Genomic DNA, 26,824 nt, shown 5'->3' on the forward strand with positions numbered 1-26,824 from the left:
GTTTTGACAAAGCTCTGTGAGGTCTAATATAGTTCTGACAAAGCTCTAAAAAAGAGTTCTTGCATGGTTCTGACAGAACTCAAAAACAGCCCCGCATAGAGTTCTGATAGTTCTAACAATGATAGAGCTCTCATAGAATTCTAACACAACCCGAACACATTATCACAGTGTTCTAACAGATTCTGAAAGTTTTTGTGGAGTTCTCACACAGCTTATCGAGTTCTACCAGGTTTTACAGGATTCTAAAGGTTCTGACAGAACTTGGAGTTTTTCTGTGTGTTTCTGGGTCTGTAGGTGATCTGTGTTTTAGTTTTTGAGTTTCAGAGTTTGTTACGCTGCTCAGTTCCCCCTGTTTCCCTCCAGCTGTCGTCATGGTGATGCTCAGCTATGCAGAGTCTGAATACAGTCAGCGGCTCAGAGGAAAGAGGGCTTTGTTACCCACAACCCCTTTCACCCCCCCACCACTCTCCCATCAGCTTCTCCTCATCTCAGATCCAGATTAGACTTTGAGCAGCAGAGTGGACTGGTCACATGTCCAACAACTAGAACGCTCCCAGTATGATCCCAGCCCAGCACATGCTTTCTCACACAGAACCAGAACCTTCATAATAAATTACCATATTGAATCAGATTCCCACTGGCACCATAGTGGAAAGAGGGTTACTAGTTATTCTGGAGTAATGCTGGTGGTATAATTGGAGGGCATAACATAAGAGGGCCAAAGACAGAATACACCATCCAGAGTAGATAGACTAAAGCAATGAGAAAATACTGGAAAATAACTAGCCCACTCATAGACCAGGATATGTTGAAATATTGCCCCACAAATGGGAACACAATATAACCTTAAGAGAGAACCTTAATGGAGATAGTTTGGTGATAAAGTCCAGTAAATTGGAGCCATACTGGGAACTCTGCACAGGACAACACAGGCATGATGATGAGGTAAAACTGGGGTTACGTTAGGAACTGGAACAGAGAGAGTTCTGGATTCAAAGTGGAAAACATACTGTACATATGATGTGTTATATACATTAATCACACTCTTATCCTTATTGTATTACTCACTAGCTTACAATGTCTGAGATGCTGCATCAACAGAATTCCCACTCTGGGGATCAATATAGTCTCATCTTGCTTATCTCATCTCATCTCAGCTCATTTATCCTAACATCTCGTATATTTCCAGTGTTTCCAGTATTTTCCCCAAATAGCTCCACACATACAGTATATATCCTCCAGCACCAATAAATTTCCAGTACATTCTCAGTAATGTTTTCACAGTGTACGCTGTATGGTCCCAGTTAGTATAGTCTCTGTATTTCCCGTGTTTCCAGCTTTGTTTTAGACCTTTTAAAATAAGAATAAATAACCCTACAGTGTCAGAAACTACAATTCCCCTTGTGTCCATTAGTGTGTCTTCTGCAGTGAGTCAGTCCCCGTAGAGCCCGATGTCAAAATGTTACAGCAGAAATAAACATGTTTTCAGTCTGGAACAAAAAACAAGATAGTGACAGCTAGACTTGGCAAATATGGGGATTCATGGAAAGTTGGCACCTCCCCGACCCCCATCACACACCTGCCCAGCTCTTCTTCTTCTGTTTAAATCATAATATCCACCTGCAGCAGGGTGATGTGAGCAGGGCCCCATCTGAGGCCCCCAGAAACCATAACCCCTATATTGACCCCACAGAGAGGTCAGAGGACAATGACTCGGAGTCAGTATGGAGAGTGGGGGGTCAGCGTGTGTGTGTGTGTGTGTGAGGGAGGGGGTTGTTCAGCTGGTTATTTCCCACAGAGGATAAATATGAGAGTTTATTATATCATCTTGTGATAAAGTTTGTTGTGATTTGGTGCTATAGAAATAAAGCTTGAATGATTGATTGATATTCCTATGATATAAATATAAATGATATTAATCTAATCAGTTTATTTTATGTGATTTATTTAAAAATGTTTTAAGAGCAGCAGATTAAAATACAAAGAGCAGTAAAATATGATTTACATGTTTTATTCTCTCTGTAATGATAAAGTCGTATTTCACTGACTGATTATCTCTGCACTCTTCATCTTCATCATTAACATTATCGATCTGATCAGTTTTCATAAAGGATAAAGGAGCAGAAAATACAAAGAGAAGGGCAACACCATCATCCCCATCAGCATCAGTGTGTGTATGTGTGTGTGTGTGTGTGTGTGTGTCTGTGTGTGTGTGTGTGTGTGTGTGTGTGTGTGTGTGTGTGTGTGTGTGTGTGTGTGTGTGTGTGTGTGTGTGTGTGTGTGTGTGTGGTCGCTCTGTGCTCTCTCGCGCTTCTCTCTGTCGGACTGTTTTCCTCGGCGGACTCTGGCTGAAGGTAAACTCTTCTTCTTCTCGGTTAAATCTGTGTTTCTGTCTGGACTTTGGTGGGGAGCCTCGGGGACTCTCGGCGATTCTGACAACATGAAGGTTTTAATGTTTTGTTGATGGAGGATGAAGATGAGAAAGAAGCGGAGCCGCGTTCAGTGTGACCCGGGTCCCTGTAAACGCGTCAGTTTCTCTGAACTGAACTTTAAAATCTTAAACTTTCAGGTAGTGTAGTGACGTAACACCGCGATTTCCCTTATTTCGACAAAGCAAAAAAAAGTGAATTATCGAAGAATAATCGATGTGTTAGATCACAGAGCGGACTCGGGTTCGGGTTTGTGAGATCAGGGATCAATCAGTGAATACTCACTTTATTCACTGAGAGCGTCAAATCGTCTGAATGAAGGTTAAAATGCGCTCAGAGGCACGGTGAGATGTTTCTCTGTTCTCATGTTGAGGCTGAAAGTTTCTTTAGGTTCTTTATTTTATACCCGCTCACAGAGCTTTCTCAGCTCCGCTCCACTCACATCAGAGGAATATGTTTGTTCATCATGAGCTGATCTCAGATCACTTCAATGTTTGAACGTTTTTCTTATTGCTGCAGAGATTTAAAATAAAACTAAATGTATAAGGGTAGTTTTTGTCTTCATTCTTCACATCTAAAGATTTACAGTTTATTAAAAAAGTGTAAAGGGTTAAAACTTCAGCAGTCAGAGGCTGTCCAGAGATCAGTTAGAGGGGCTTTATTTGAGCTGTGACATATTTTTGTGTGGCTATGAAACAGTAAACTTAGTGAGGGTCCTTTCCTTGATGATGTGGTTTACAGTTTTTACTGGATCACTTAAAACACATCTAGCAGGTCTGCTGAACAAACTGAAGTCATGACGGTGTTTGAGCAGAGTCTGTGCTCTGAAGGGACCTGAGACAAAATACATGACTGAGGTTTTCTAAGAGCTGATCAGAGATCAGTTATTAAGGTTATGAATGAATCCTATGAAACTTTGAATCTGGATGAACTGAGGTGAAGGTTTCTCCTTCTTCACTCTGACTTGCAGTAAAAAGATGATTAACTGACCTCTGATCTGTTTCAGAGAGTTTGAGGAGTTCAGTTTTCAGGAAGTCTGACCACTGATCTGATCTCAGATCAGTGTTATTACTGGTTGTTGCTCCTGTTATGTGTAAGCATCTGACTGTAGTCTGTCTCTCTGCAGGACCATGTCCCCTCTCCTGGTGCAGGACTCACTCTGCTCTTCTTCAAGGTTACGGCCTGATATGAAGAACTGAAGTGTGAGGAAGCAGCGCCCCCTGCTGGACCCTTGCTGCAGCTGCAGCCATGGCTGAGTCCAGCTACTCCGACCTGATCGCCACACACTACAACTACACCGGAAAGTTCCGCAAGACGCAGCAGGACTCGGGTCTGAAGGCCGATTCAGTGGTCTTCATCATCGTGTGCTGCTTCATCATTCTGGAAAACATCTTGGTCCTGACCACCATCTGGAGGACCAAAAAGTTCCACAAGCCCATGTACTACTTCATAGGGAACTTGGCGCTGTCTGACCTGCTGGCGGGCGTCGTCTACACCGCCAACATCCTGTTGTCAGGCGCAAACACCTACAAGCTGACACCTACTCAGTGGTTCTTCCGGGAGGGCAGCATGTTTGTGGCCCTGGCGGCATCCGTCTTCAGCCTGTTGGCCATTGCCATAGAGCGCCACCTGACCATGCTGAAGATGAAGCTGCACAACAATGGGAACACGTTCCGGGTCTTCCTGCTCATCAGCACAGTGTGGATGATAGCGGCGGTGCTTGGCGGCCTGCCGGTGATGGGCTGGAACTGCATTGATAGCATGACACAGTGCTCCACCGTGCTGCCGCTATACCACAAGACCTACATCCTGTTCTGCACCACCGTCTTCAGCATCATTCTCATGGCCATCGTGGTGCTCTACGCCCGAATCTACGTGCTGGTTCGTACACGCAGCCGCAAGCTCGTCTTCCGCAAAGTCACCAACGGTCGAGGAAGCTCTGGCGCCAACATCAAGAGCTCAGAGAAGTCGTTGGCATTGCTGAAGACCGTCATCATTGTTCTGAGCTGCTTCATTGCCTGTTGGGCACCGCTCTTTGTTCTCCTGCTGCTCGACGCAGCCTGCGAGACCCTCACCTGTCCCATCCTCTACAAGGCTGAGTGGTTCCTGGCGCTTGCCGTTCTCAACTCAGCCATGAACCCGCTCATCTACACGCTGACCAGCAACGAGATGCGTCGTGCCTTCATCAAGACCCTGCTGTGCTGCACTGCCTGCCTCCGACCCAGGGCTAAGTTCACCGGGCCAATCATGGGGGCGGAGTTTAGCCGCAGCAAGTCAGATAACTCCTCCCACCCAAACAAGGAGGAGGCAGAGTATTCGCAGAGGGAGACGACAGCAGCTTCCTCAGGGAACGTCACCTCCTCCTCCTAAACACTCCGCACAAGCAAGTTGTTGTGAACGAGTCGTAGAGTCTCAGACGTAGGGTTTGTATTTGACAGGAAAAAGTTGTGAATGGCGCCTGGCGTCATCACAGACCAAACTGAACCCTCAGCTGATGCGGACTCACAGCACTTATGAGGACTCTTAGACTGGATGGACCGGTACCAGAGGACTCTCAGGTGGTGATGGTGCACACTTTGTAAGAAGCTCTCACTTGTGACGAGTCATTGAGTCACACCTGCAGGACGATCAGCTGGATGGAGGACTAACGCAGCAAGGTAGCTTCTTACAAAGTGTTTGTGACCCTAGTAGAAGAATGAGACGTTTACTGACCCTCTAAGAACCACGCCGTCCTTTAGCTCTTAAACACACCACGGAGAATATTTAAGAGTTCAAATTAATTCATGGAAATGTTTGTTTTTCCTACACTTTCTTAAAAAAACTTCATGTGAAACCCAAACAGGAAGTCAGAGATTAGCTGATTGTGTCAGATGTCATGAAGGTAAAAATGTGATGGTTTAAATCAAACAGACTGCCTGACAGACGGACAGACGGACCTGGACTCTGACTTTCTGTGCCTCTGTGACATTTTGTAAAAAGTTAACTGTTTTAGAAACTGTTGTCAGAATGTGTTTTCTACTTCCTGTCTGATTTTTTGTTCCGTAGTGACGTCAGGTTAGTCAAATTAATTTATCTCTGTAACCACGAGAAGAAAATCATTTGGTCTGTAAAAATCTAAAATCAAGTTTTATGTTGTTCAGTCACCTTCCAGACATAAAGAGGCTCATTTTTTGCCAAAATTCAACAGATTAATGAACGTGCCCAGAGTCAAACTTCAACCCTCTCTATGATTACAGGAAGTGATGATGAAGGCATCAGCTCATTAATCTGTTTGTATATAGTCATCAGCATAATGAAATATAAGATGTACCAGAGGGCGCCAAAACAAACACAATCAAAAGTTCCCTACAGGAGCTTTAAACATTAACTGAAATGTACATTTTTTATTTGTATTTTTATGCTTTTATTTGAAATGAGCGCTTGAGATAGACAGGAATGTGGGGAGAGAGAGGGGAGGTGACATGCACTGAATCATGTCAGGACTTTGATTCAAACCTACGACCAGTAAGTTGAGGACTGTAGCCTCTGTACATGGGACACCTGTTCAATCTCCAGAGCTGACTCAGTGCCCCCTAGAGGAAGCTGCTGCTTTCTCTTTAACCCTGGAAAGGAACATTAGTCTTGGTCACTTGATCTTGGTTGATTTTTATATTTTGGCAGGAATGAGCCTCTGTATAGTTCAGACTCTCTTGCTGTGGTGACTGGGTGTTTTCAGTCCATCAGGAGCAGATCTATTAATCCATTAATGTGTGTGTGTGTGTGTGTGTGTGTGTGTGTGTGTGTGTGTGTGTGGGTGTGTGGGTGTGTGAGTGTCTTCACTGTTTAACTCCTGTGTGTGTTTGTTAGCTCTTAATAAAGACAAATAAAAACATGCCGTGAGTTTGAATAAACTGTCACAAACAACAGGAGAAGAAGAGGAGGAAGTCTGAGGGGATGGGTGATTGAGATTATCACGTATAGACTACGTGAGTGTGCTTCCCCCCTGTGGTCACATCAGGACATTACATTAAATTCAGTGCAGTTAGTTTTCAGTGTGTTTAAGGGTCAGTGAGCTGATGTGTAAATCACAGAGTTCAGTCCGCAGCAGGAATGTGTGTCAGACCTGATTTAGTCTTATCATCTCCACCATCATCATTATCATCACAAGCAGCAGCAGTATCATCATTAATTTATTATTAAGACAGAAACATGTCACATGACAGCAGAGGATCAGCTTCATCGGCCCACTGAGTGTGTTCACCTGAGAGGAAGTAACTCTCTCATGTTCAGACTCGCACACGTACTCTGAACACAACAGCAGGTGTTCTCAAATTTAACTAAAGTAACATGATACTCGCTCTCTGACTTATGACATATAAAAACACACAGAGAAGAGAAGACACTCAGCCCTGAGATATCTCCCTGAGTCTGCAGAGCCCTCAGTGTCTGACACGCTCAGGTTCACTTTAAACAGAGCTGCTCTACAGTCAGACGATTTATTCAAAGTGAACACAGTGATGGAAATATTTAATCCTCGGTTTGAAAACTAGAGGAACAGGAGCAGCATGTTAGACGTTAGAGGCCTGAGCTCTCTGCAGACCATGAGCAAAGACTCCACCTTGTGTTCAGTGCTGGAGGTACAGGTAGATTCATAACCTCACTGTCACCTGTCGTCGCTGCAGAGAGGGACTGAAAACAAAGGAAACACAGTTCGCTCCAACAGGAACATTTCGAGGTTTTTGGCTGTCACATGTTTTACAATCAGCTGATCAGGAGCATAAACATGAGGACACCTGAGCCAGCTGATAGTTAATGTCCTTAGATGATATGGATCAGACTGTGTTTGAGCCCGAGCTACACAAACAGAGTGAACAAACACAGAGTGAATGTTCAATCCAGACTCAGATCAGACCATCTGCCAGAAGGCTCTGGACTTCAGGAGGATCTGATGGCTCTGGTTCTGCTCTTCACTCTGTTGTTCTGCTGTGAGATATGACACATCACACACACATCACACCCCTCTTCTTTCTTTAATGATAAGGACGTCAGACACTGTTTGGCTGCAGGGGTTGATCAGAGACCAGTTCAGAGAGCAGAGCAGGTGTTCTTTATATTAAACCATGTGAACGAGAGGAGCCGTTGGAGTTTTACAGCCCTGTGTTTTATCTGCAGGTGTTTCTTATCGGCAGCAGAGTGTTAAACAATTCTGTTCTTCCTGACTGTACAGCAGAATTAAGTAATCTTGAATCATCTGAACATGGGTTGTCTCTTTATACAATGTGACACCTCTAAAGACAGACACGGGCTAACCGCCGGCTGTAACTTTGATTTCTGTAATATTTTGACCTTTTCCAGAAAAATCACGCCTTTATTCAGAAAATCTCTGACTAATGTGGCTCTGACACTCCGGTCTCAGAACATGTGATTATGGGTTTTACCCAAATGTGTCTGACTTCCTGTTCTTTCTGATTGGTTGACAGGCTTGGCAGCTGAGGCCAGGTCATCATGGTCAGGTGAGTGATGTCAACAGAGACCTGTCCTTCTGAGAGACACTAACTTTAACAGCATTTATCCTCAAATGTTCTGTCCTCTGGTCCTGACATGTCCTCCTTCCTAATACAGTGGGGAAAAAAGTATTTAGTCAGCCACTGATTTTGCAAGTTCTCCCACTTAGAAAGATGAGAGAGGTCTGTAATTTTCATCAGAGGTACACTTCAAATATGAGAGACAAAATGAGAAAAAAAATCCAGAAAATCACATTGTAGGATTTTTTAAGAATTTATTTGTAAATTATGGTGGAAAATAAGTATTTGGTCACCCACAAACAAGCAAGATTTCTGGCTCTCACAGACCTGTAACTTCTTCTTTAAGAAGCTCTTCTGTCCTCCACTCGTTACCTGTATTAATGGCACCTGTTTGAACTGGTTATCTGTATAAAAGACACCTGTCCACAGCCTCAAACAGTCAGACTCCAAACTCAACCATGGCCAAGACCAAAGAGCTCTTGAAGGACACCAGGAAGAAAATTGTGGACCTGCACCAGGCTGGGAAGAGTGAATCTACAATAGGCAAGCAGGTTGGTGTGAATAAATCAACTGTGGGAGCAATCGTAAGAAAATGGAACACATACAAGACCATTGATAATCTCCCTCGATCTGGGGCCCCACGCAAGATCTCATCCCGTTGGGTCAAAATGATCATGAGAACGGTGAGCAAAAATCCCAGAACTACACGGAGGGACCTGACGAATGACCTGCAGAGAGCTGGGACAAAAGTAACAAAGGCTACCATCAGTAACACACTACGCCGAGAGGGACTCAAATCCTGCAGCACCAGGCATGTCCCCCTGCTTAAGCCAGTACATGTCCAGGCCTGTCTGAAGTTTGCCAGAGAGCATATGGATGATCCAGAAGAGGATTGGGAGAATATCATGTGGTCAGATGAAACCAAAATAGAACTTTTTGGTATAAACTCAACTCGTCATGTTTGTAGGAAGAAGAATGCTGAGTTGCATCCCAAGAACACCATACCAACTGTGAAGCATGGGGGTGGAAACCTCATACTTTGGGGCTGTTTTTCCGCAAAGGGGACAGGACGACTGATCCATGTTAAGGGAAGAATGAACAGGGCCATGAATCGTGAGATTTTAAGCCAAAACCTCCTTCCATCAGTGAGAGCATTGAAGATGGAACGTGGCTGGGTCTTCCAGCATGACAATGATCCCAAACACACCACTCGGGCAATGAAGGAGTGGCTCCGTAAAAAGCATTTCAAGGTCCTGGAGTGGCCTAGCCAGTCTCCAGACCTCAACCCCATAGAAAATTTGTGGAAGGAGCTGAAAGTCCATGTTGCCCAGTGACAGCCCCCAAACATCACTGCTCTTGAGGAGATCTGCATGGAGGAATGGGCCAAAATACCAGCTACAGTGTGTGTGCAAACCTGGTGAAGACTTACAGGAAACGTTTGACCTCTGTCATTGCCAACAAAGGTTATGTTACAAAGTATTGAGCTGAACTTTTGTTATTGACCAAATACTTATTTTCCACCATCATTTACAAATAAATTCTTTAAAAATCCTACAATGTGATTTCCTGGATTTTTTTTTCTCATTTTGTCTCTCATAGTTGAAGTGTACCTCTGATGAAAATTACAGACCTCTCTCATCTTTCCAAGTGGGAGAACTTCCAAAATCAGTGGCTGACTAAATACTTTGTTGCCCCACTGTATGTCCTTTGTCCCAATATGACCTCTGGTCTTAACCTGTCCTCTGGTCCTGATATGACCCTGCAGAGAAACCCAGTCTCATCGTCAGCAGTTATGAGATCAAGAATGGAAAGTCAGTGAAGTTCACCTGCACAGTTCCCATTGATTATGGCGGAGGTGAATGTCGCCTGTACAGAGACTACAGCCGGTTCCCCCAAAAAGTGACAAGGGAGTCGGGATACCTCTGTGTGTTTCACCTGTCCTCGGCAGAGGTCCTGGGTACAAAGTCTGTGGGCAGCACTGTCTCCTTCACCTGTGACTACCACCTGCAGCAGTACACATCCGTACACAGTGACTCCACAGGGGTCACCGTGTCAGGTAAGAGTGATCCTGCTCTCAGGACTTATGCTAACACAGAGTCATATATATGCTGAGTATTGACCTGCATCTGTTGGTGGTTTGTGCTCCAGGTAGCAGTCCCAGTCCCAGGCTTTCTGTCAGCCGCCGCATCCTCTCACCCACTGACTCCGTGGAGGCCACCTGTTCCCCACCTGTCCTACCCGTCCACAGCTGTCACTTCTACAGAGACGACATCCATGTTGCTGAGGGGTCCTGCAGCAGGAACCTGACTGGACAGCAGCTCGCCATTTGGGAGAAACCTACCCTGCTACTCCCTGTCAACCTGACTTGCAGATACTATCCAAAACCAAAGCTGGAGATCCGCTCAGAGCCAAGCAACCAACACCTGCTGCTAGTGCTCGGTGAGGAACTAATCAGATCCATCCTGAGTCACAGCTCAGTCAATCAGATGCACATTTTGTTGCATTTAACAGAGAGCACCTACCTCAGAGGTTCACCCCTGATCTCTGCAGTCCAGATCTGCCTGGATAACTTCGGTCTAGATCAGTCGAGTAAGGTCTGGTGCTCCTTAGTGCAGGTCTATTAAGTTCAGTTCTTGGGGTTTGTATCCACTAACAGTATTGTTGTAAATGCCAACTACTGTTCTTTGAACAAACCAATTGTGTCAGTGTTTTCAACACTCTTCAGTGTCTTCAGTGTCATCAGGGTACTCAGTGTCATCAGGGTACTCAGTGTCTTCAGTGTCATCGGTGTCTTTAGTGTCCTCAGTGTCCTTAGTGTCGTCAGGGTCCTCAGTGTCTTCAGTGTCCTCAGTGTCCTTAGTGTCTTTAGTGTCCTCAGTGTCTTCAGTGTCATCAGTGTCTTCAGTGTCATCAGGGTCCTCAGTGTCTTTAGTGTCCTCTGTGTCTTTAGTTTCCTCGGTGTCTTTAGTGTCCTCAGTGTCTTTAGTGTCCTAGGGCCTTCAGTGTCATCAGGATACTCAGTGTCTTCAGCGTCCTCAGTGTCTTCAGGTTCTTCAGTGTCTTTAGTGTCCTCAGTGTCCTTAGTGTCATCAAGGCACTCAGTTTCTTCAGGGTCCTCAGTGTCTTTAGTGTCCTAGTGCCTTCAGTGTCATCAAGGTACTCAGTGTCTCAAGTGTCTTCAGTGTCCTCAGTGTCTTTAGTGTCCTAGTGCCTTCAGTGTCTTTAGTGTCCTAGTGCCTTCATTGTCTTCAGGGTCCTCAGTTTCTTTAGTGTCCTAGTGCCTTCATTGTCTTCAGGGTCCTCAATTACTTTAGTGTCTTCAGGGTCCTCAGTGTCTTTAGTATCCTCAATGTCTTTAGTGTCCTCAGTGTCTTTAGTTTCCTAGAGCCTTCAGTGTCTTCAGAGTCCTCAGAGTCCTCAGGGTCCTTAGTGTCCTTAATGTCATCAGGGTACTCAGTGTCTTTAAGGTCCTCAGTGTCTTTAGTGTCCTTAGTACCTTTGGTGTCATCAGGGTATTCAGGGTACTACTCTGTCTTTAGTGCCCTCAGTGTCTTAAGTGTTCTCAGTGCTTTAAGTGTCCTCAGTGTCACCAGTGTCACCAGTGTCCTCAGTGTCCTGTGTCCTCAGTGTCCCTAGGTTCCTTGGTGTCCTCAGTGTAAGGGGGCGTGTGTCTAAATAAAATAAGTCCATAAACACCACACCCCTTGAATCCAAATGTGGGTCTTGTGGTTGGGGGGATGGATACATTTAGATTGTATATAGTTGTGAATCCTGATTCATAGTCAACCTGGCAGCGTGCAGGAACGCTAATATTAGCAGACACAGGACCTAAGTCTGGTTCACCTCAGTTCAGATGTTCTCCAGACAGACAGACCACTGAGATTTTAATATGAGACCTGTTCGGTGTTTAAACTCTGTTCTCTGTATCTGAACTCTGTCTTGTGTCTGTCCGTCCGTCTGCAGATGCAAATCTGGCCTCCAACCCGATGGACTGCAGAGTCCAAGTGGAGCATGATCGGCTGGAGGGATTCGGAGATGGCAGCTGGACGTCTGTGAATGCAGAGGGACTGTTGGTCAATGTCCAGGTGTCCAACAGAAGCCTGACCACCGACAAGACCTGGGACTGTGTCCAGGCCATCACCTCTGATAATCCATGAGACCAGTTCAGTGTAGATCTTCCCCCCTCCTACAATCACACTTTGTTTTGCTTTAAATCAGCACCAAGCTCAGTGTGGAGACATTTAAACACCGTCTGTACTCTCATGAGATTTCAAATATGACACAAACTTTACTCTTCAGTCGCAAAAAGGAGAAAGATCAGTGACCTGTCCTTCAAGTCCTCAGACCTCACCTGAGACCGTCTGTGTGTCTGTGGAGAATAAAGCTGTGTGATGAATGCACAGTGAGCTGTATGTGGTCTATGGTTCCCTTTATTTCCTGCCAAGCTCCTCACCTCACCTACTCTCACCTGTTTGAAACACACTGACATGTTACACACAGACAGACAGACAGACAGATATACAGACACAGACAGACAGACAGACAGACAGACAGACAGACAGACAGACAGATATACAGACACAGACAGACAGACAGACAGACAGACAGACAGACAGACAGACAGACAGATAGATAATCAGGTTAAATAGTTATTACGATAAAGAATAAAAACATTAAACATGTGTAAAAAAAATGAAATTCATGGAGGATGAAATAATACAGTGAAATAGCAGAGCATCTAGCGTCCCTCATAATTATAATAATATCAACATATCTAAAAACTTTCAGTGAACATTGACTGAACAAACACACCTCGGCTTTAAAACAACATGTAACATAATTTATCTGCAGTGAGGGAGACATCAGTCTGTCTGTCAGTCTGACAACTCTACTGCGAGTGTGTAAACGTAGGTGTGTGTGCGTGTGTGTGTGCGTGCGTGCGTGCGTGCGTGTGCGTGTGTGTGTGTGTGTTATAACTCCACACTTTGCCAAACTCCAAGTGCCGTGATGACCCCGCTCCTCGCAGGTGCATGCCGGGACATGTTGTCATTGGCACGCCGATAAGCCAGTTCTGCTCCCGGAAATAGACTACATTTCCCAGCACACCCTGCGCGTTTTCTTCCTTCCCTCGTTCCTTCCTGCAGCCTCGGCCCTTCTGCTGTGAAAAAGGAAGATGAGAGTCCGCAGCAGTCCACCGACACCGAGTCGAACCTGAACCGAGTCTGACTCCCAGCGGGATGGAGGCAGAGCGGCTGCTGACGGACCGGAGCCCGAGCTCAGCTGCCGCTCCCCGGCCTTGAACTCGTCACGTCCGCCGCTGGAGCCTCGGAGCCCGGAGGAGCGGCGGGTGGAGCTGCAGCCTGCCGGGCCGAGCCGTGCTGAGCTGAGCTGAGCTGCCGTCCTCTCCCTCCCTGCTAACGATGCCCAGCTAGCTGCTGGTCTGAAGCCTCGACTGCACCGCACCCTGAACCCCCAACAGATCCCTCCTGACCCCCATCAGGTAAGTCCGTAACACACCTGACGGTGCACCTGGTCCCCTAGGACCAACACGGACCTGGTCCTGTTCCCAGATCCTAGATATATTAATCATGGGCCCTGCTGACAGACTTTTCTGGTCCCGGTCTGGTTCTTAGTCTTGCTGTCAGACTGGAGCAGGTGTTCTGCTGACAGCTGAGACCTGACACATTCTGATCATCTGGTTTCTGGTCAACTTGGATCAAGTGACATTGGGTCTCGGAGTCACGTGGCAAAGAGGTGAGCTCAGGGTCCAGGTCAGTCTGTGGAGCCTGAGCAGGACTCAGACTGAGATGTTAGTCTGGGCCTGATTAACTTCTGAAGAGTCCAGGTGTCTTGTAGCTCAGGTGATCTCAGGTACACGAGGTTCAGTATAAACGTGTCTCTGTCTCGGATCTAAATATCTTCAGAAGTCTCTCTCAGGTGTAGGATCATCTCTTCAACACAAAGTGTCTCTGCAGAACATTTCACGGCGGCGTGCAGACAGATCTCTTGGGTCACAGATCAGCTCTGTCGACTCCTCGAAGTTTTCATCAATGATCAGTCTTTATCATTCTATGTCTGATCGTAGCGCTTGTTGTATATAGGTTTTTCATCGGCCGATAAGTGAAGAGCAGGTTGACTGAGGGCTGATATATGAAGCCGATATCACGTTGTGGTATGACGAATAATTCCACAAGCAGGTCCTCTTGGAGTGTGTTTACTGGAGCTGACAGTATTCATGTTGACACCACACACCTGAGGAGTATTAGGACAAATAATAGGTTACAACACTTCCTGATTCAGGCCACGCCCCCGATTAGTGCTGGAGGCAAATCTGACCTGAAATAATTTAGGGTGTGTGCAGAGCAGATTTATCCAGTAACATGCTTTAGATAGATTATTAATATTAAAAAAAAAATGCATTGTGTTATGGTACAGAGTTGAGAACATGACTGATATTTATGTCAGCAACAAAAGTAATATGTATGTATATGTAAACAATGTTAAACATTGTAACAGAATTTATTAAAACACCAGACAGTCTGTGTTTTTGATCTTATCAGCTGTCATTCATTGTCAGATGTTTACATTACTCTACAGCAGGCACACTAATCAGCCTGATTAATTGGCCTAGCTCTAATTGATTGCACCTGTTTACTGTTTTTAATAATTTCTTTTGTCACAGAAAGCTGTCACACATTTCCTTTGTATTTGGTATAGTGACAATAAATTAGCCCAGATTCTGAAAATTACTCTAACTGTGTTAGAACTGGTGTTGTTTTGAAGTTTGTACAGCAGATGGAAACAATGTTCAGTCCTCCCAGCACAGGTAGGGGAACATGGCACCTGAAGAGACAGCAGAGCTGGTTTACAACTGATAATAAAATAGACTTTGTAAAGGTGATGAAGCAGCCTACCGATGACCTGCTTAAACTGTTTACAAAGAAAACATCCAGCCTAGTAATTCGCACAGGTATTGAGAAGGTAATTGTTAATTATTATGTTTTATTAGACAAACCACAGCCGTCTGATTTATATCCTTAAACCATAAATCTGTCCTAACAAAAGCTAAGGGAGAGACATTTATCTCTGTGTTAATAACAGATCTAACAGCTTTGTCACCCTAACAACGGAGAGACATTTAAAATACAAATACTCCTCTGGCCACGCCTCCAATCAGTGATGTCACTGCAGGTATTTTAGCAGTGGTAGAAAACACCTGCTGTCACTTGCTATCCTCAGAGTGTGATTTAAATGTTTAAATATTTTGATGTTGTTCTGGTCTGAACCTGGTCCCTGTTGTTGCAGTGATCCTGCAGGCCGCAGTATGGAGCGCTCTGGCAGCATCCAGCTGGACATCCCAGACTTCAGTAACTCTGTTCTATCACACCTGAACCAGCTGCGTGTTCAGGGCCGGCTCTGTGACATTGTGGTCAATGTTCAGGGCCAGAGCTTCCGGGCGCACAAGGTAGTCCTTGCTGCCAGTTCACCATACTTCAGGGACCACATGTCTCTGAGCCAGATGAGCACTGTGTCGCTCACCGTGATCCGCAACCCTTGCGTGTTTGAGCAGCTGCTGTCCTTTTGCTACACAGGCCGCCTCTGCCTGCAGCTTGCGGACATTATCAGCTACCTGACGGCTGCCAGCTACCTGCAGATGCAGCATATCATTGACCGCTGCACTCAGATCCTGGAGGGAATCCACCTAAAGATCAGCCTGGCTGACCTGGATGAGGAGACCTCTGAGGATGCAATACGAGTGTCCAGGGGCAACCGGACCCTGGAGGCGGTGGTGCGAGGAGTTGGTCATCCTGCAACCCTGCGACTCCTCGGCCCGCGAGGAGCAGCAGAGGCTTGCGAGGCGATCAGCCCTGTGGAGGAGCCTCTCAGTCCCCCACCGACAGTGGAGCACAGTGGACTGGAAGGTCCGGAAGCCACTGCCGTCAGAGTGGGCAAAGAACCAATTCTTCGCATTAATCGAGCTGGTCAGTGGTATGTTGAGACGAGCAGTGAGCCAGAGAGGAGCGGCAGTGCTGAGGAGAGCGGGGGCATGGAGAGAGTGAGAATCAAGACAGAGAGGATGGAGGACTGGATTGGAGCAGGAGAGCACCAAGAAGAGGGGGGGGCGATGGAGGAGGGGACCACTGTAATGATTGACACGTCAGGACGCAGCACGCTGGTGACTGGGCCAGTGGGAGCGCTGGGGACTCGGAGCACTCAACCATCCTCCAGCTTCAGTGAGACTGACAGGTGAGATACTGGGATGACAACATGGCTGCAGTGTGTGTTATTAGTGTGTGTTATGAATGTGTGTTTATGTGTCAGGTTCAGTCCCACCGGCAGTGTGGTCGTCTTGGCGGAGCGTCAGAGAGCGAAGAGCGAGTCTCCCAGCAGAGCAGACGAGCTGCGACAACCGAGCTCTCAGGTACCAAAAAACAGACCAAAAACTAGCCCACATAGCAGTGCCTGTGTCCTGTGAGATTAGAAAGTATTGAGATAATAACCAGGTACATTTCTGACATTTGCTGTTAACCACCTACATGCCACCTATAAGATCACAGATGGTTACTCTGACCACATCATTGATCACTCAAACTTTAAAATTTGTTTAGAATTCTGAATTCTGTACGCTTCCAAAAACAATGCCAATGTTTTCCCAAGAACTTCCTTACTTTCACATTGTCTCTGTGACTGTTTAATGTCACCTCTCATTATTCCCAAAGGACTACTTAAATCTTGATTCACCACATGAACCCCCAAAGAAAAACTCCTGAAACTCCCCACTTGACCCTAGAATCTCTTGTGGCCTATTGAACCTTACAAAATCCCACCAGATACCCCCAAAGGACCCCAAAGATCTAAGTGTTGAGGAGGAACTCCTCAGTAACCTCGTAAAAGACCTCCTGAGCCTCCTCAGTTTGTCCCAGGATCGTCTCAGTGAACTGCAGATCATCTACTGTACATGTAACCCCTAAGTTCTAATTAAGGACCCTTAAATCCTAAACTCTCTCAAACTACCTCCATTGCCACAAAGTCCTTTCAAAGACGCGGTTGACCTTACTGGTATCTCGACAGATAGTGCTAGAATATCTTAAAGAGCCCTTTTTACCCCTTAAAGATACGTCCTATCTGATAACACCCAGAAACTTACAGGATCATCTCAAAATAACCCCTAGAACCTTGGAAATCCCAAAGGATCCTCCTAAAGGAATAAAAAGCCTCAAAAAGCCTCTTGAACCATTTCAGGTTTTTCCCAGAATCTCCTCTGTGACCTCTACAACGTCATTCACTGCCCTTAACTTCTCCTACAGGATCCCCTAAAGGTCCCATATAATGGTGTTTAAGCTGTTACAATCATTTCTAAATAGTTTCCAAAGCCATGGTTTGAGTTGAGTTGCAAAAAACAACCAGCCAGCAAACTGGCTATGTCCTCTGCTGACGGGGCCTCCTATTTCGCGTAATTTCGCCAAAGTTGAGAAAAAATGGTCCAGGCTCTCAGCACTGTGCAAATGCATGCACCAGTAGAAAAAAATGGAGCTATTCAGTTTGCCGTCAGAAACCCCCTTTGTTTTGGCACTATTTTCGGACGCACCTCTCAGACCGGTGTTCTTCCGCTGCATGAGCACGGATACACGCCGATCAGCTGTTTGGATCAACAAGCATGTAGCATTTTTAGCAGACACTTTTAGGAACAAAAACTACAAACTGCACAAAATAAGTGATTCTGACGGCGACGATGACATGCCGTTTACTGTGGACACGAGGATTTCTCTATGAACCAGAGTTTACAGAGGAAGAACTCCAGATGCAGACCAAACGTACCGAAGAAAAGAGGGGAGAAAGTTCTGTGCTAACGAGTGAGCAGGAGAGATCCCACGTTACCTGGTGGTGCCGGTGTGTAAAATGTGAGCCCATGCCAATGAACCCAGAGAGCTTCTGCTGTCGGGAGAGGGACTTAGTGACAATAATACTTCAGGACCTTTCTGAATCAGAGGATACCAGCGGCTCACATACGGCTCCAGTCTGCATCACTCATCATCCAGAGTTCCCTGCCTTACAGGAGGTTTGCTTGTTTGAACAGCCGGGATAAATACAGGTACGTCCCATCTTTTAAACTTGCAGAAAAGTGAGTTTAATTTACTCTAAAGACCGATACCGCTACTTGATCCTGCTATGTGCTTGTTAATCCGAACAGCTGATCGGCGTGTATCCGTGCTCATGCAGCGGAAGAACACCGGTCTGCGAGGTGCGTCCGAAAATAGTGCCAAAACAAAGGGGGTTTTCTGACGGCAAACTGAATAGCTCCATTTTTTTCTACTGGTGCATGCATTTGCACCGTGATGAGTGCCTGGACCATATTTTCTCAACTTTAGCGAAATTACTTGAAATAGGAGGCCCCGTCCGCAGAGAATTGTAGCTTAGTTTGCCGGCCGGTCCTTTGGGAATTTTCTCATTAAAGGGGAAGAGCTCACCGGCACTCATTGTGGCTAGCAGGAGCACTAATGTACTGTAAGTAATACGACCCCACTTCAAAAAAACTGAAATATCCCTTTAAGTAACTTTATGTTGTTGGCCCCCGTTTTTGAAGCAGTGCGAGGTGAAGTGGTTGGTACAAACAAACAAATCAGCACCAGTTGTAGCCACCATTGGAAGAAATGAAAAGTCCTCTTGTGCTGGGACAGAATAAAGACATTTGTATTGTTTTTTGAAACCAACTGCAGAGCAAGTTGCTGTTTTATGTTTTCATCAGGTACCCGAAATGTTTCCACACAAACGACTGGCAATCAGTGGCAATCGGTCCTGGAAGCTCTGTTTTCCCAGCAGGTGGGCTACAAAAACTATGCAGAGGTTTTTTTGGCTTTCACGTTCTCAGGGTTACTAGGCTGGAGGATGGCTAAAGTATTTATTTATAGGCAACCTCCACTGTTGTTTAGGAATCATCTTTAAAAGTTGATCAACCTAAGTTCACCAGATAATCTCCACAGTAACCTCTAGAATTTCTCAAACCAACCCTTGGATACCCTTTGAGAAGCCCTTAAACAACTACTCCAAGAACCCTGTCACTTGCCTTAGGAACATCCCAAAATATCCCCTGCCTCCTTAATTGGCCCCAGGATCTTCTCAGTTACCTCTAGAACCTAATAACTTCCAACCACTTGCTCCGTAAGGACCACAAAATTCTATCTGTTTGAAGAACTCCCCATGTTGCCACTGGAACCTTCTTGAAGACCTCCTGATCCTCTTTAATTGACCCTAAAATCCACCAGTGACCCCTCCAACTTCCTTTGTGGGATGTAGAACTATCCAGTGGTCATCATAACCTGAGCAGTTCCCTGGAATCTGCCTTTCTCCTCAATTACCACTAGAACATCTTCAAAAACCCGAAAAGCCATCAGCACTACCACTATATCCTCTGAAAAGATCCCCTGAACCTCCTTTGTAACCATCCATAAGCTACACCTGTTAATGCTTCAGAGCGTTGAACCAGGTCTTGAACCTGGCTTGTCCTCTACCTGAGCCACAGCAGTTAGTCAGTGCTAAATGCTCATCCAGAGAGTTGAAATCCAGTTTGCTATGAGATGAGTGAGGGTTAACTGTTTGTTCTTTCTGTCAGGGGGAGGAGAATGCCGCGTTTGACATGGGGGGTTATGAGGACTACCTGAGGGAGCAGGTAGGGGACCGCTGGTTCCGCTACAACCCCAGGCTTACCTGCATCTACTGCTGCAAGTCTTTCAACCAGAAAGGAAGCCTGGACCGCCACATGCGCCTGCACATGGGCATCACACCGTTTGTCTGTCGCATCTGTGGGAAGAAGTACACCCGCAAGGACCAGCTGGAGTACCACATCCGCAAGCACACTGGCAACAAGCCCTTCCACTGCCATGTCTGTGGCAAGAGCTTCCCCTTCCAGGCCATCCTCAACCAGCACTTCCGCAAGAACCACCCCGGCTGTGCCCCCCAGGAGGCCCACAGTGCATCCCCCGAGACTACCACCACCTCTGTCACGTCCAGGGGAGGGCCGAGCGATGAGGCCTCTCCCAGCCAGGAGGATCCTGAGGGTGGGGGTGGTGGGAGCAGCAGCGGTGGGGGCCAGTACAGTGAGGGTCCCCAGGCCTCGGTCTCCACCACAGGACCCGACTGACCCTGAGGGAAGAGGAAAGGCAGGGTTTAGGTTGGGTTGGGGATGACAGTCTTACCCTGTTGTACCTGAAACAACAGGAAACTGAACCCGCTGAAGTCAAAGCAGCAACCGAACGAACACCTCAGAGTCCAAACTGAGATTTTCCGCTTTAAACCGCATCTACCTTCACTAACCGAATGGAACAGATTAAGCTAAAAATGAAGAAACGCCACACACTCCAACAACCTCATAAACCACTCAGTGGTCCTCGTTTGCCTCCGTCTAGTTCGTTATGTTACAGATTTCTACTTTTATATTTACAGGTATTACAGGTTCTTCTTACAGGTTCACAATGCAGCATCACAACAGTCTGTCTGGTGGAAACTTGCCAAACTACTCAGTGCCAGTTTAACAGTTTAATCCTTCGTTTTTGCCTTGAGACAATCTGGAGCAGCGAGGTTACTAATAATAATCCTGCGTGCTCTCTAAGTGCCAAAGCGGCATGAAAAGATGACGTTGCACAAAAAGGTTCAAAGAGAAAACTATGACTGTTTAAGATCTGCTCCAGTGTGATCTGAGTTTCTTACCTGAGATGCCAGTGTCCACACATATACAGTACATTTCAGCACTGAGGACAGTCTCACACTACACTGCTTCACACTACTCTACACTTATTTTTATAACCTCAAGCAAACCCGTCACATCCTGTTCCGACAGAACTGATCACTTAGACCTAATCCTACAAACCACATGTCTTTTTTTCACTTGGCCTGAAACTGATAAGTAGTTTAATCATTTGGTTAACAACTTTGTGACAATCTTAAAGAGCACATGTTGACTTATCTAAAAATTGTCTGATAATTTTAAAAGCGTTTGTCCTGATCCAAATGAGAATAGAGGTTTAAATTTTAAATTTCAGTTTACTGACTGATGCTGCTGAAGAAGTCTGACTCTGTTTTTTCTCCAGACTCAACAAGCCAACATTTTCTATAATCAGCACTAAGAACTTCAGTAGCATCAGTATATAATCTCTACTGTTGTGATCCATTTTCAACCTCTGATAAACCTCCTTAACATGGTTAAAGCAACACCTTCAGAGCACTTTTCTGGTTGAATTTTATTGATCAATTTTTATACATTTTAGTTCCATATAACCTTTAATTCGTATAAAACAACTTTCAACTGATCTCCAATTCAGATGAAAACATGCATCCCAACAACAGGGTGCACTGACATGGCCTAAAACTTTGTTTCAGTACACAAACCTGGCTGTAATCCCTGGGTAACCTTGGCGTACTGCACCACACAAACCTAAGCTCTATCCGGAATAAAATGCTGATACATATACAGTTAAACAACTGAAATACACATTTGAAATCTAGATTTAGATTAAAGATGATACGGTCAGTTTAAATGTAGTTTTAAAGCAGGGAGTGTGTTTTCTAAATCGAATGATTGAGAACTGTAGATGATCTTTGATCTTCTGCGTTAATTAATCAGAACTCACCTGGTGAACCTCTCTGGAGCTTTCTACTGTGTCTCATGAACTTCTCCAGTAAACTGAACCTGTCCAGGTGTGAACAGGTGACCCTTGCAGAGGTCTCTGCTTTTTAAAACCAAGAATGTAAAAAACAGGCTTGTTCTTTCATGGAGTCCTTGCTTTTAAGGCGTTCCTCACAAGTTCTCGAACCAACTAAACGCGCTGACAGTTTGGGAAGCTGTTATCTTCCAGGTGTTACTCCCAGCAGAGGGGCAATCTGCAAGTTCACACAAGTTAACTTCCAGTGCATCTTGGGTAAGATTGGCCGGTCGAGAACTTTTAATTAAAACCATTCTTGGTGAAGCGTAAACTTGTGATTTGGGACACCATGGGGGGCACGAGAACACAGACAATATAAAAATGCCCACTGAGAAAGGCCTTCAGTGAACAGCTGGTGTTACATGACAGGAAACTAAAATGTATGTTGATAACAAGTTCAAGCCTCAAAACTCACATTCACCTGATTTTCAGGTTCAGCTCTTGGAGAAGGTCATGGCATGCATGTGAGGTTCCAGTTATAAAGGGATGAATCAGAAAGGAGGTAATGAATCTCCAGCCTCATCTTCCTCACGCTCCCTGCAGAAGAAACAGTCGGACTGAAACTCTGATCACACTGGATCTGTTAACTTGGCAGAAATTCAAATTCTTTAGCGTTGGAGTTTCTCGTTGGGGTAGATTTAAGGAACCATCCGGCAGCCTGTTGACTGACTCACCGCAGGAAATCTGGACTCAGTCCAGCCTCAGATAAGCTACATAGCTCAGTTACCTCTCATCACTACGCAATACGGCTGCTGCACTGCACAGCACAGCACCACCGGGGGGCGCTCTGACCTACTCACACAGAATGCCCCGTCAGTCTTCTCAGATATTTTTATAGACAAGCATGTGTTCTTTGTTTTTGTTTTTCTCGGACACTTTTTTGCTCTGACAATGTGTGTAATGAACGACAGGAGTTGCACGTAAAGGAGGAAGAGTCGACCTGATCAACAGTGTCTTATTGGGCTGGTGACGCCTTAAATCTGCCGCCCGTCCAGACCAAGAGTACGCCCTGAGACGTCAAACTGGACCTACTGAGCTTTTAAGCCTTAAAAGCTTTTAATTCATCCTCAGAGAAACGGGACAAACTGAGATAGGAGCTAAATTTATCTGCTGAATAATAATGAACAAATTGTTCTCTGTTAGTTTCAGTACAAACCTAAGACCTCATAGTTAACAGAGCAATGTTAGCAAGCGAAGCTAGTTGATGTTAACATGTATTATAGAGATCAACTTTAGCTTTAGGGTAGTTATTGTGTCAGATTACATGTGCTTACAGTGCTGCAGTAATCCATCCCTCATCCCAGATCTCTTTGGATATAAGACCTAAATTTAAGAGCTAACTTTAGGTAACACAAGCTAACTGATGCTAATTACTTAACATTGTAAGCCTCAAGCAGACAATTTTTTTTTTATTTAGCCAACAAGCTAACCATTTGTTTTTAATAGAGCAGATGAAGTGAACTCTGGTGGTTAAGAGTTGCTTTACTGATGGCACAGCACAGCGCCTCCTGCTAATAAAGCTAGCTTTACTTATCAAGCTAATTTTTATTATTTAGATTTAACATATTTAAGATAATGTATCTAAACAAATTGTTTTTTACTGGTTCAGAGCACAAAGACCACATGACTTTAAGCTAACGTCAGATAGTGTGTTATTTACCGTGTGTAAAAACAGATTCATTTTTAGCTAGCTCAGCTGTATTCAAGCTAATGTATGTGAACCAGGGAGCTAATATTAGCATGCTAACGTCCTATTTTCAACTTCAGAAAGAAGACTTAAAGGAAAACTTGTTCCCTCAGACGGAAAGTGAAACCTCCCCTCCTGCCAGAAATTTTGTTAGCCTAGCTTAGTACAAAGACACAGTAGGCTCAACCTGAAGAGAGTCAGGCTCCCAAGCATGTGTTAAATCTGTAGCTAACTTTAGCTCACCAGCTAATAGGACATGATCCAAAGAACCTTAATTTCACAATAATGTAACCCTTATGGTGAGGTGAGTGTTCATAGTGACCAGGTACATGTTCATTCACACCAGAGCAGCAGAGGTAATGCATCGCCACAGCAGACTGCTCTGATCAGGTCGACACAGTTAGTAGGGACAGGACCAGGAGCTGGACCCTGTCAGACCAGATGGATGTACAAGCCAGGCAGGAGCTGGACTAAAAGAACCCTCCAGAGGTCAAAGTTCACCTGCTGGAGGGGGGAACAGGTGGGACCACCTGGCAACCAAAGGATTGACGACATGAGCACGTTGGCGAGACAACTTCAGCACTTATCAGAGAGCGAGAGAGAGACGGGATCAAACTGAACTTTTTATAAGAACTGAATTATTACTCCTCATATTATCAGACACATATTTAAACAACTACAATGTTTCTGCATTATTATGTAAGCAGGCTAAGTGCAGATGTATGCTAGGTAGGCAGGTAGCACACAGGTTGGCTGTTACTGTTTTTCTACACAGCTGTGAATCAGACTCAGAGGACCCATCATTTTTTATGCAACTGAAGCCAGCGGCTTGTCCTCACTTCGGCTGGCTGGACTCCGTTTTCCTCCCAGAACCCGCCGCTGCCACCGCCGCACTCCCTCTTCAGGCTAAACCAGGAACTATCAGGTATACAGACTCTTTCTTTATCAGTGAATCAGACGTTTACCTTTCCCTACGTAGCAGAATGCTAACGGCTAAACCTCAATGTGAGCTGCAGGCCACAGAAACAAAACTCACCTGTGAATATACAACAGCAGCAGCAGGTAAGATACTCCTCTGAGTCCCTGCAGGAGGCGACAAAACACACACCTGAGCTGGACAACAATGAGTTAGCCTCCAGGAGGATTAGAGACAGGCTGTTTTTGAAACCGCCTACTATACTAGCAGTACGTACTTATTTGGCCAAAAGTCGGTATGTAGTAAGTAGTATGTGAAAAAGAGCAAAATCTGCTGTAAGCCAAAACTCCCCGGATGTCGTATTGATTCGGGAACATTTCTCAGTCTGCATTGGACCAGTCTGCCTTGCGTACTGTTTCCCACAATGCATAGCGCTCGTTACGCTTTTTTGTTTTCTCTTCTTTTTTGGACGGGGGAAACTCAGTTTTTAGGTGCTGTGAAAATGATTCAATTCCATATAAACCACTTCCTACCTTTTTTAATCATAAGTGATGCTAAAGAAGCAGTTTCTCTATCGGCTTGGCCGTTGTTTACCTCCGCTTTCTGAAACCGGAAATTCAGTGACGTCTGACCCAGTGTACTGCAACACAGATCGAACAGAACAGTCATACTACATACTAAATTCAAACATAGTAGGCAATACCTACTGACTACTACATTAGTAGGTAGTATGTAGCAGGCTGTTTCGAAAACAGCCAGAGTGTTGCCAATTGTTCTTTAAGTCCTGGTACTCCACTCATCATTGTATCATATGACCGTTATCAGTGATCGTTAGTTTTACATTCTAAATTTCCACATTTAATAAAGACACCTGAAGATGATTAAAAGACTCATCACTGAGCTTGTCTCCACTCTACCATCAGGTTTTTTAAACCATACAGCACTCGGGGCACTTTGGGTTACGACTCTGCTTAAAACAGTCAGGTGACCGTAACACAGTGTGCCATGGGTAATGTATTTTAGCTAATGAGAATCACCAGTGAAACAGTCTGGATACTCACCTGTGCTAGGCTAACCAACATGATGTCTTCATTTAGGCTAACATAAAGAAAAGTAAATTTTAGGCTCAACTCATCAGAGAGCCAAGTCTGTGCACTACTCTGGAGGTCTGAAGCTTGAACCATCCAAGGTCTGTGCTTTAGTTTTGAATGGATGCATCATCAAACAGTAACCCTCAAACACTACTCTCAAACTAGAAAACCAGAATGTCTCCATGTTGTCCAGCTCAGACACTCGATCGTTCGTCCTGTAGAAACTCGAGGAGCAGACAGACAGACCTCAGTGCAGAAGAGACGTGAAGAGACGAGTCCTTTCATCCTAAATAAACATGTCTTCAGTTTTTTTGATCACCTGAACAGGAGGAACATCTGAACTCCATCCTCATGTTTCACTCTGAATAAACGGGTCGGGTCCTCTGGACACTTTTCTCCTCTCTGCACTGAAACATCTTTTTTTTTTTAAACTCATGTCAAGCCAGTTTTTATCAAACAGCGGATTCCAGATCAGCTGGTCCGGTCAGGTCTGAGGATCCATGAAGGAGGAAGAGTCAAGTCAGAGTTAAGGTTCAGGTCTGACATGAACCACAGAGTCTTCAGCATCAGCAGGTTCTCTTATCGCTGACTTCATAGCCGAATGAAAATCAATCTGTGATAAAGTAACGTCTGATTAATGATGAGGTGTTTCAAAGACTGCTGGTTATCAAAAACATCTGTTATCTATTACAGAGCAGACGCTGATTTAAACCCATCCAGCTTCATGTGGATAGGATGTCTCCAGTTGACCTCTGTCAGTAAACTCCGCCCACATTGAAGACATTTTATACTCAGAATAAACTTTTACCTGAGTGTGACATGCTGGCACCTCCTCCTCCTCCATGGTTCCTCAGTTTATTTCAGTTCATCTTCAAACTGTGAAAACAGCCAAACCTCATCTTCATCATCATTATCATCATCACGCTCTGGTCTCATGGTGTCTGTGGGTCGGTCGAGGCTCTTCTTCTTCTCTTTTTGCTTTATAAACGCCAAACTTGTGTTCTTTTTATTTCTGTGTGAATCATTTTGAATCTCCGTAACCTTGACCACGACATGCCTAACGATGATCATTTCTTCACGTCATGAGATTACTCTGAACTGTTGATTCCTAAAGTATATCCTAATATATCAAACAAAGAAAAACAACTTTAGTAAATTTAACTTTTATTACTGTACATTTTTTAAAGAGGAGGTACTGAACGCTCTGTAGAGGTTTATGTGAAGATCTTTATGTTGCATGTCTCTGTTGGTGGGGGGGTGGGGGGGTGGGTCAAAGGTCGATTATTAGATAATAAAATGTGAAGACGCTTCTTTCACCATGACCACTAGATCACTCACAGGATGCATCTCCTTCAGAGGAAATAAAGCACTTTAAGTGTCAAACTGCAATGACTCTGCTTTCTTCACTCAGTAACCCACAATACACCTGTCCACCAGTCCAGGGAGCACTGCACAGGTGGACAGATGTTAAAATCAGCTCACAGTGTCCAGCAATGATTA

At 45.1% G+C, this 26,824-nt stretch overlaps 2 protein-coding genes across 7 annotated transcripts; both read left to right on the forward strand.

The window, feature by feature from the left end:
• Positions 1 to 2,319: 2,319 nt before the first annotated feature.
• s1pr1 (sphingosine-1-phosphate receptor 1) lies at positions 2,320 to 12,345 on the forward strand. Of its 5 annotated transcripts, XM_034676473.1 has the most exons (5): positions 7,217 to 7,393; positions 7,889 to 7,921; positions 9,699 to 9,989; positions 10,082 to 10,372; positions 11,897 to 12,345. In XM_034676473.1, the coding sequence occupies exons 1-5, from the start codon at positions 7,231 to 7,233 to the stop codon at positions 12,088 to 12,090; spliced, it is 972 nt and encodes a 323-aa protein (XP_034532364.1). In that variant the 5' UTR covers positions 7,217 to 7,230; the 3' UTR covers positions 12,091 to 12,345. The 5 variants fall into 5 exon arrangements, with proteins under 5 accessions (XP_034532350.1, XP_034532338.1, XP_034532356.1 ...); XM_034676459.1 differs by lacking the exons at positions 7,217 to 7,393; positions 7,889 to 7,921; positions 9,699 to 9,989; positions 10,082 to 10,372; positions 11,897 to 12,345 and adding exons at positions 2,320 to 2,354; positions 3,556 to 6,274; XM_034676447.1 differs by lacking the exons at positions 7,217 to 7,393; positions 7,889 to 7,921; positions 9,699 to 9,989; positions 10,082 to 10,372; positions 11,897 to 12,345 and adding exons at positions 2,378 to 2,569; positions 3,556 to 6,280.
• A 617-nt stretch (positions 12,346 to 12,962) lies between these two features.
• Positions 12,963 to 26,707, forward strand: zbtb37 (zinc finger and BTB domain containing 37). Of its 2 annotated transcripts, none has more exons than XM_034676406.1 (4): positions 12,963 to 13,433; positions 15,239 to 16,180; positions 16,262 to 16,355; positions 19,545 to 23,167. In XM_034676406.1, the coding sequence occupies exons 2-4, from the start codon at positions 15,258 to 15,260 to the stop codon at positions 20,070 to 20,072; spliced, it is 1,545 nt and encodes a 514-aa protein (XP_034532297.1). In that variant the 5' UTR covers positions 12,963 to 13,433; positions 15,239 to 15,257; the 3' UTR covers positions 20,073 to 23,167. The 2 variants fall into 2 exon arrangements, with proteins under 2 accessions (XP_034532297.1, XP_034532287.1); XM_034676396.1 differs by having other exon boundaries at positions 12,967 to 13,433; positions 16,256 to 16,355; positions 19,545 to 26,707.
• Positions 26,708 to 26,824: the final 117 nt, after the last annotated feature.

Source organism: Notolabrus celidotus, chromosome 2 (assembly GCF_009762535.1).
Source record: "Notolabrus celidotus isolate fNotCel1 chromosome 2, fNotCel1.pri, whole genome shotgun sequence".
In the NCBI taxonomy this organism is placed as follows: domain Eukaryota; kingdom Metazoa; phylum Chordata; class Actinopteri; order Labriformes; family Labridae; genus Notolabrus; species Notolabrus celidotus.

What these genes read in the sequence shown, in the direction of transcription:
- s1pr1 (XM_034676459.1), top strand. Translation starts at nt 3,678, where the DNA reads ATGGCTGAGTCCAGCTACTCCGACCTGATCGCCACACACTACAACTAC.
- zbtb37 (XM_034676396.1), top strand. Translation starts at nt 15,258, where the DNA reads ATGGAGCGCTCTGGCAGCATCCAGCTGGACATCCCAGACTTCAGTAAC. An exon ending in AGCTTCAGTGAGACTGACAG is followed by an intron (nt 16,181 to 16,255) that starts GTGAGATACTGG and finishes TTTATGTGTCAG; the next exon opens with GTTCAGTCCCACCGGCAGTG. An exon ending in TGCGACAACCGAGCTCTCAG is followed by an intron (nt 16,356 to 19,544) that starts GTACCAAAAAAC and finishes TCTTTCTGTCAG; the next exon opens with GGGGAGGAGAATGCCGCGTT.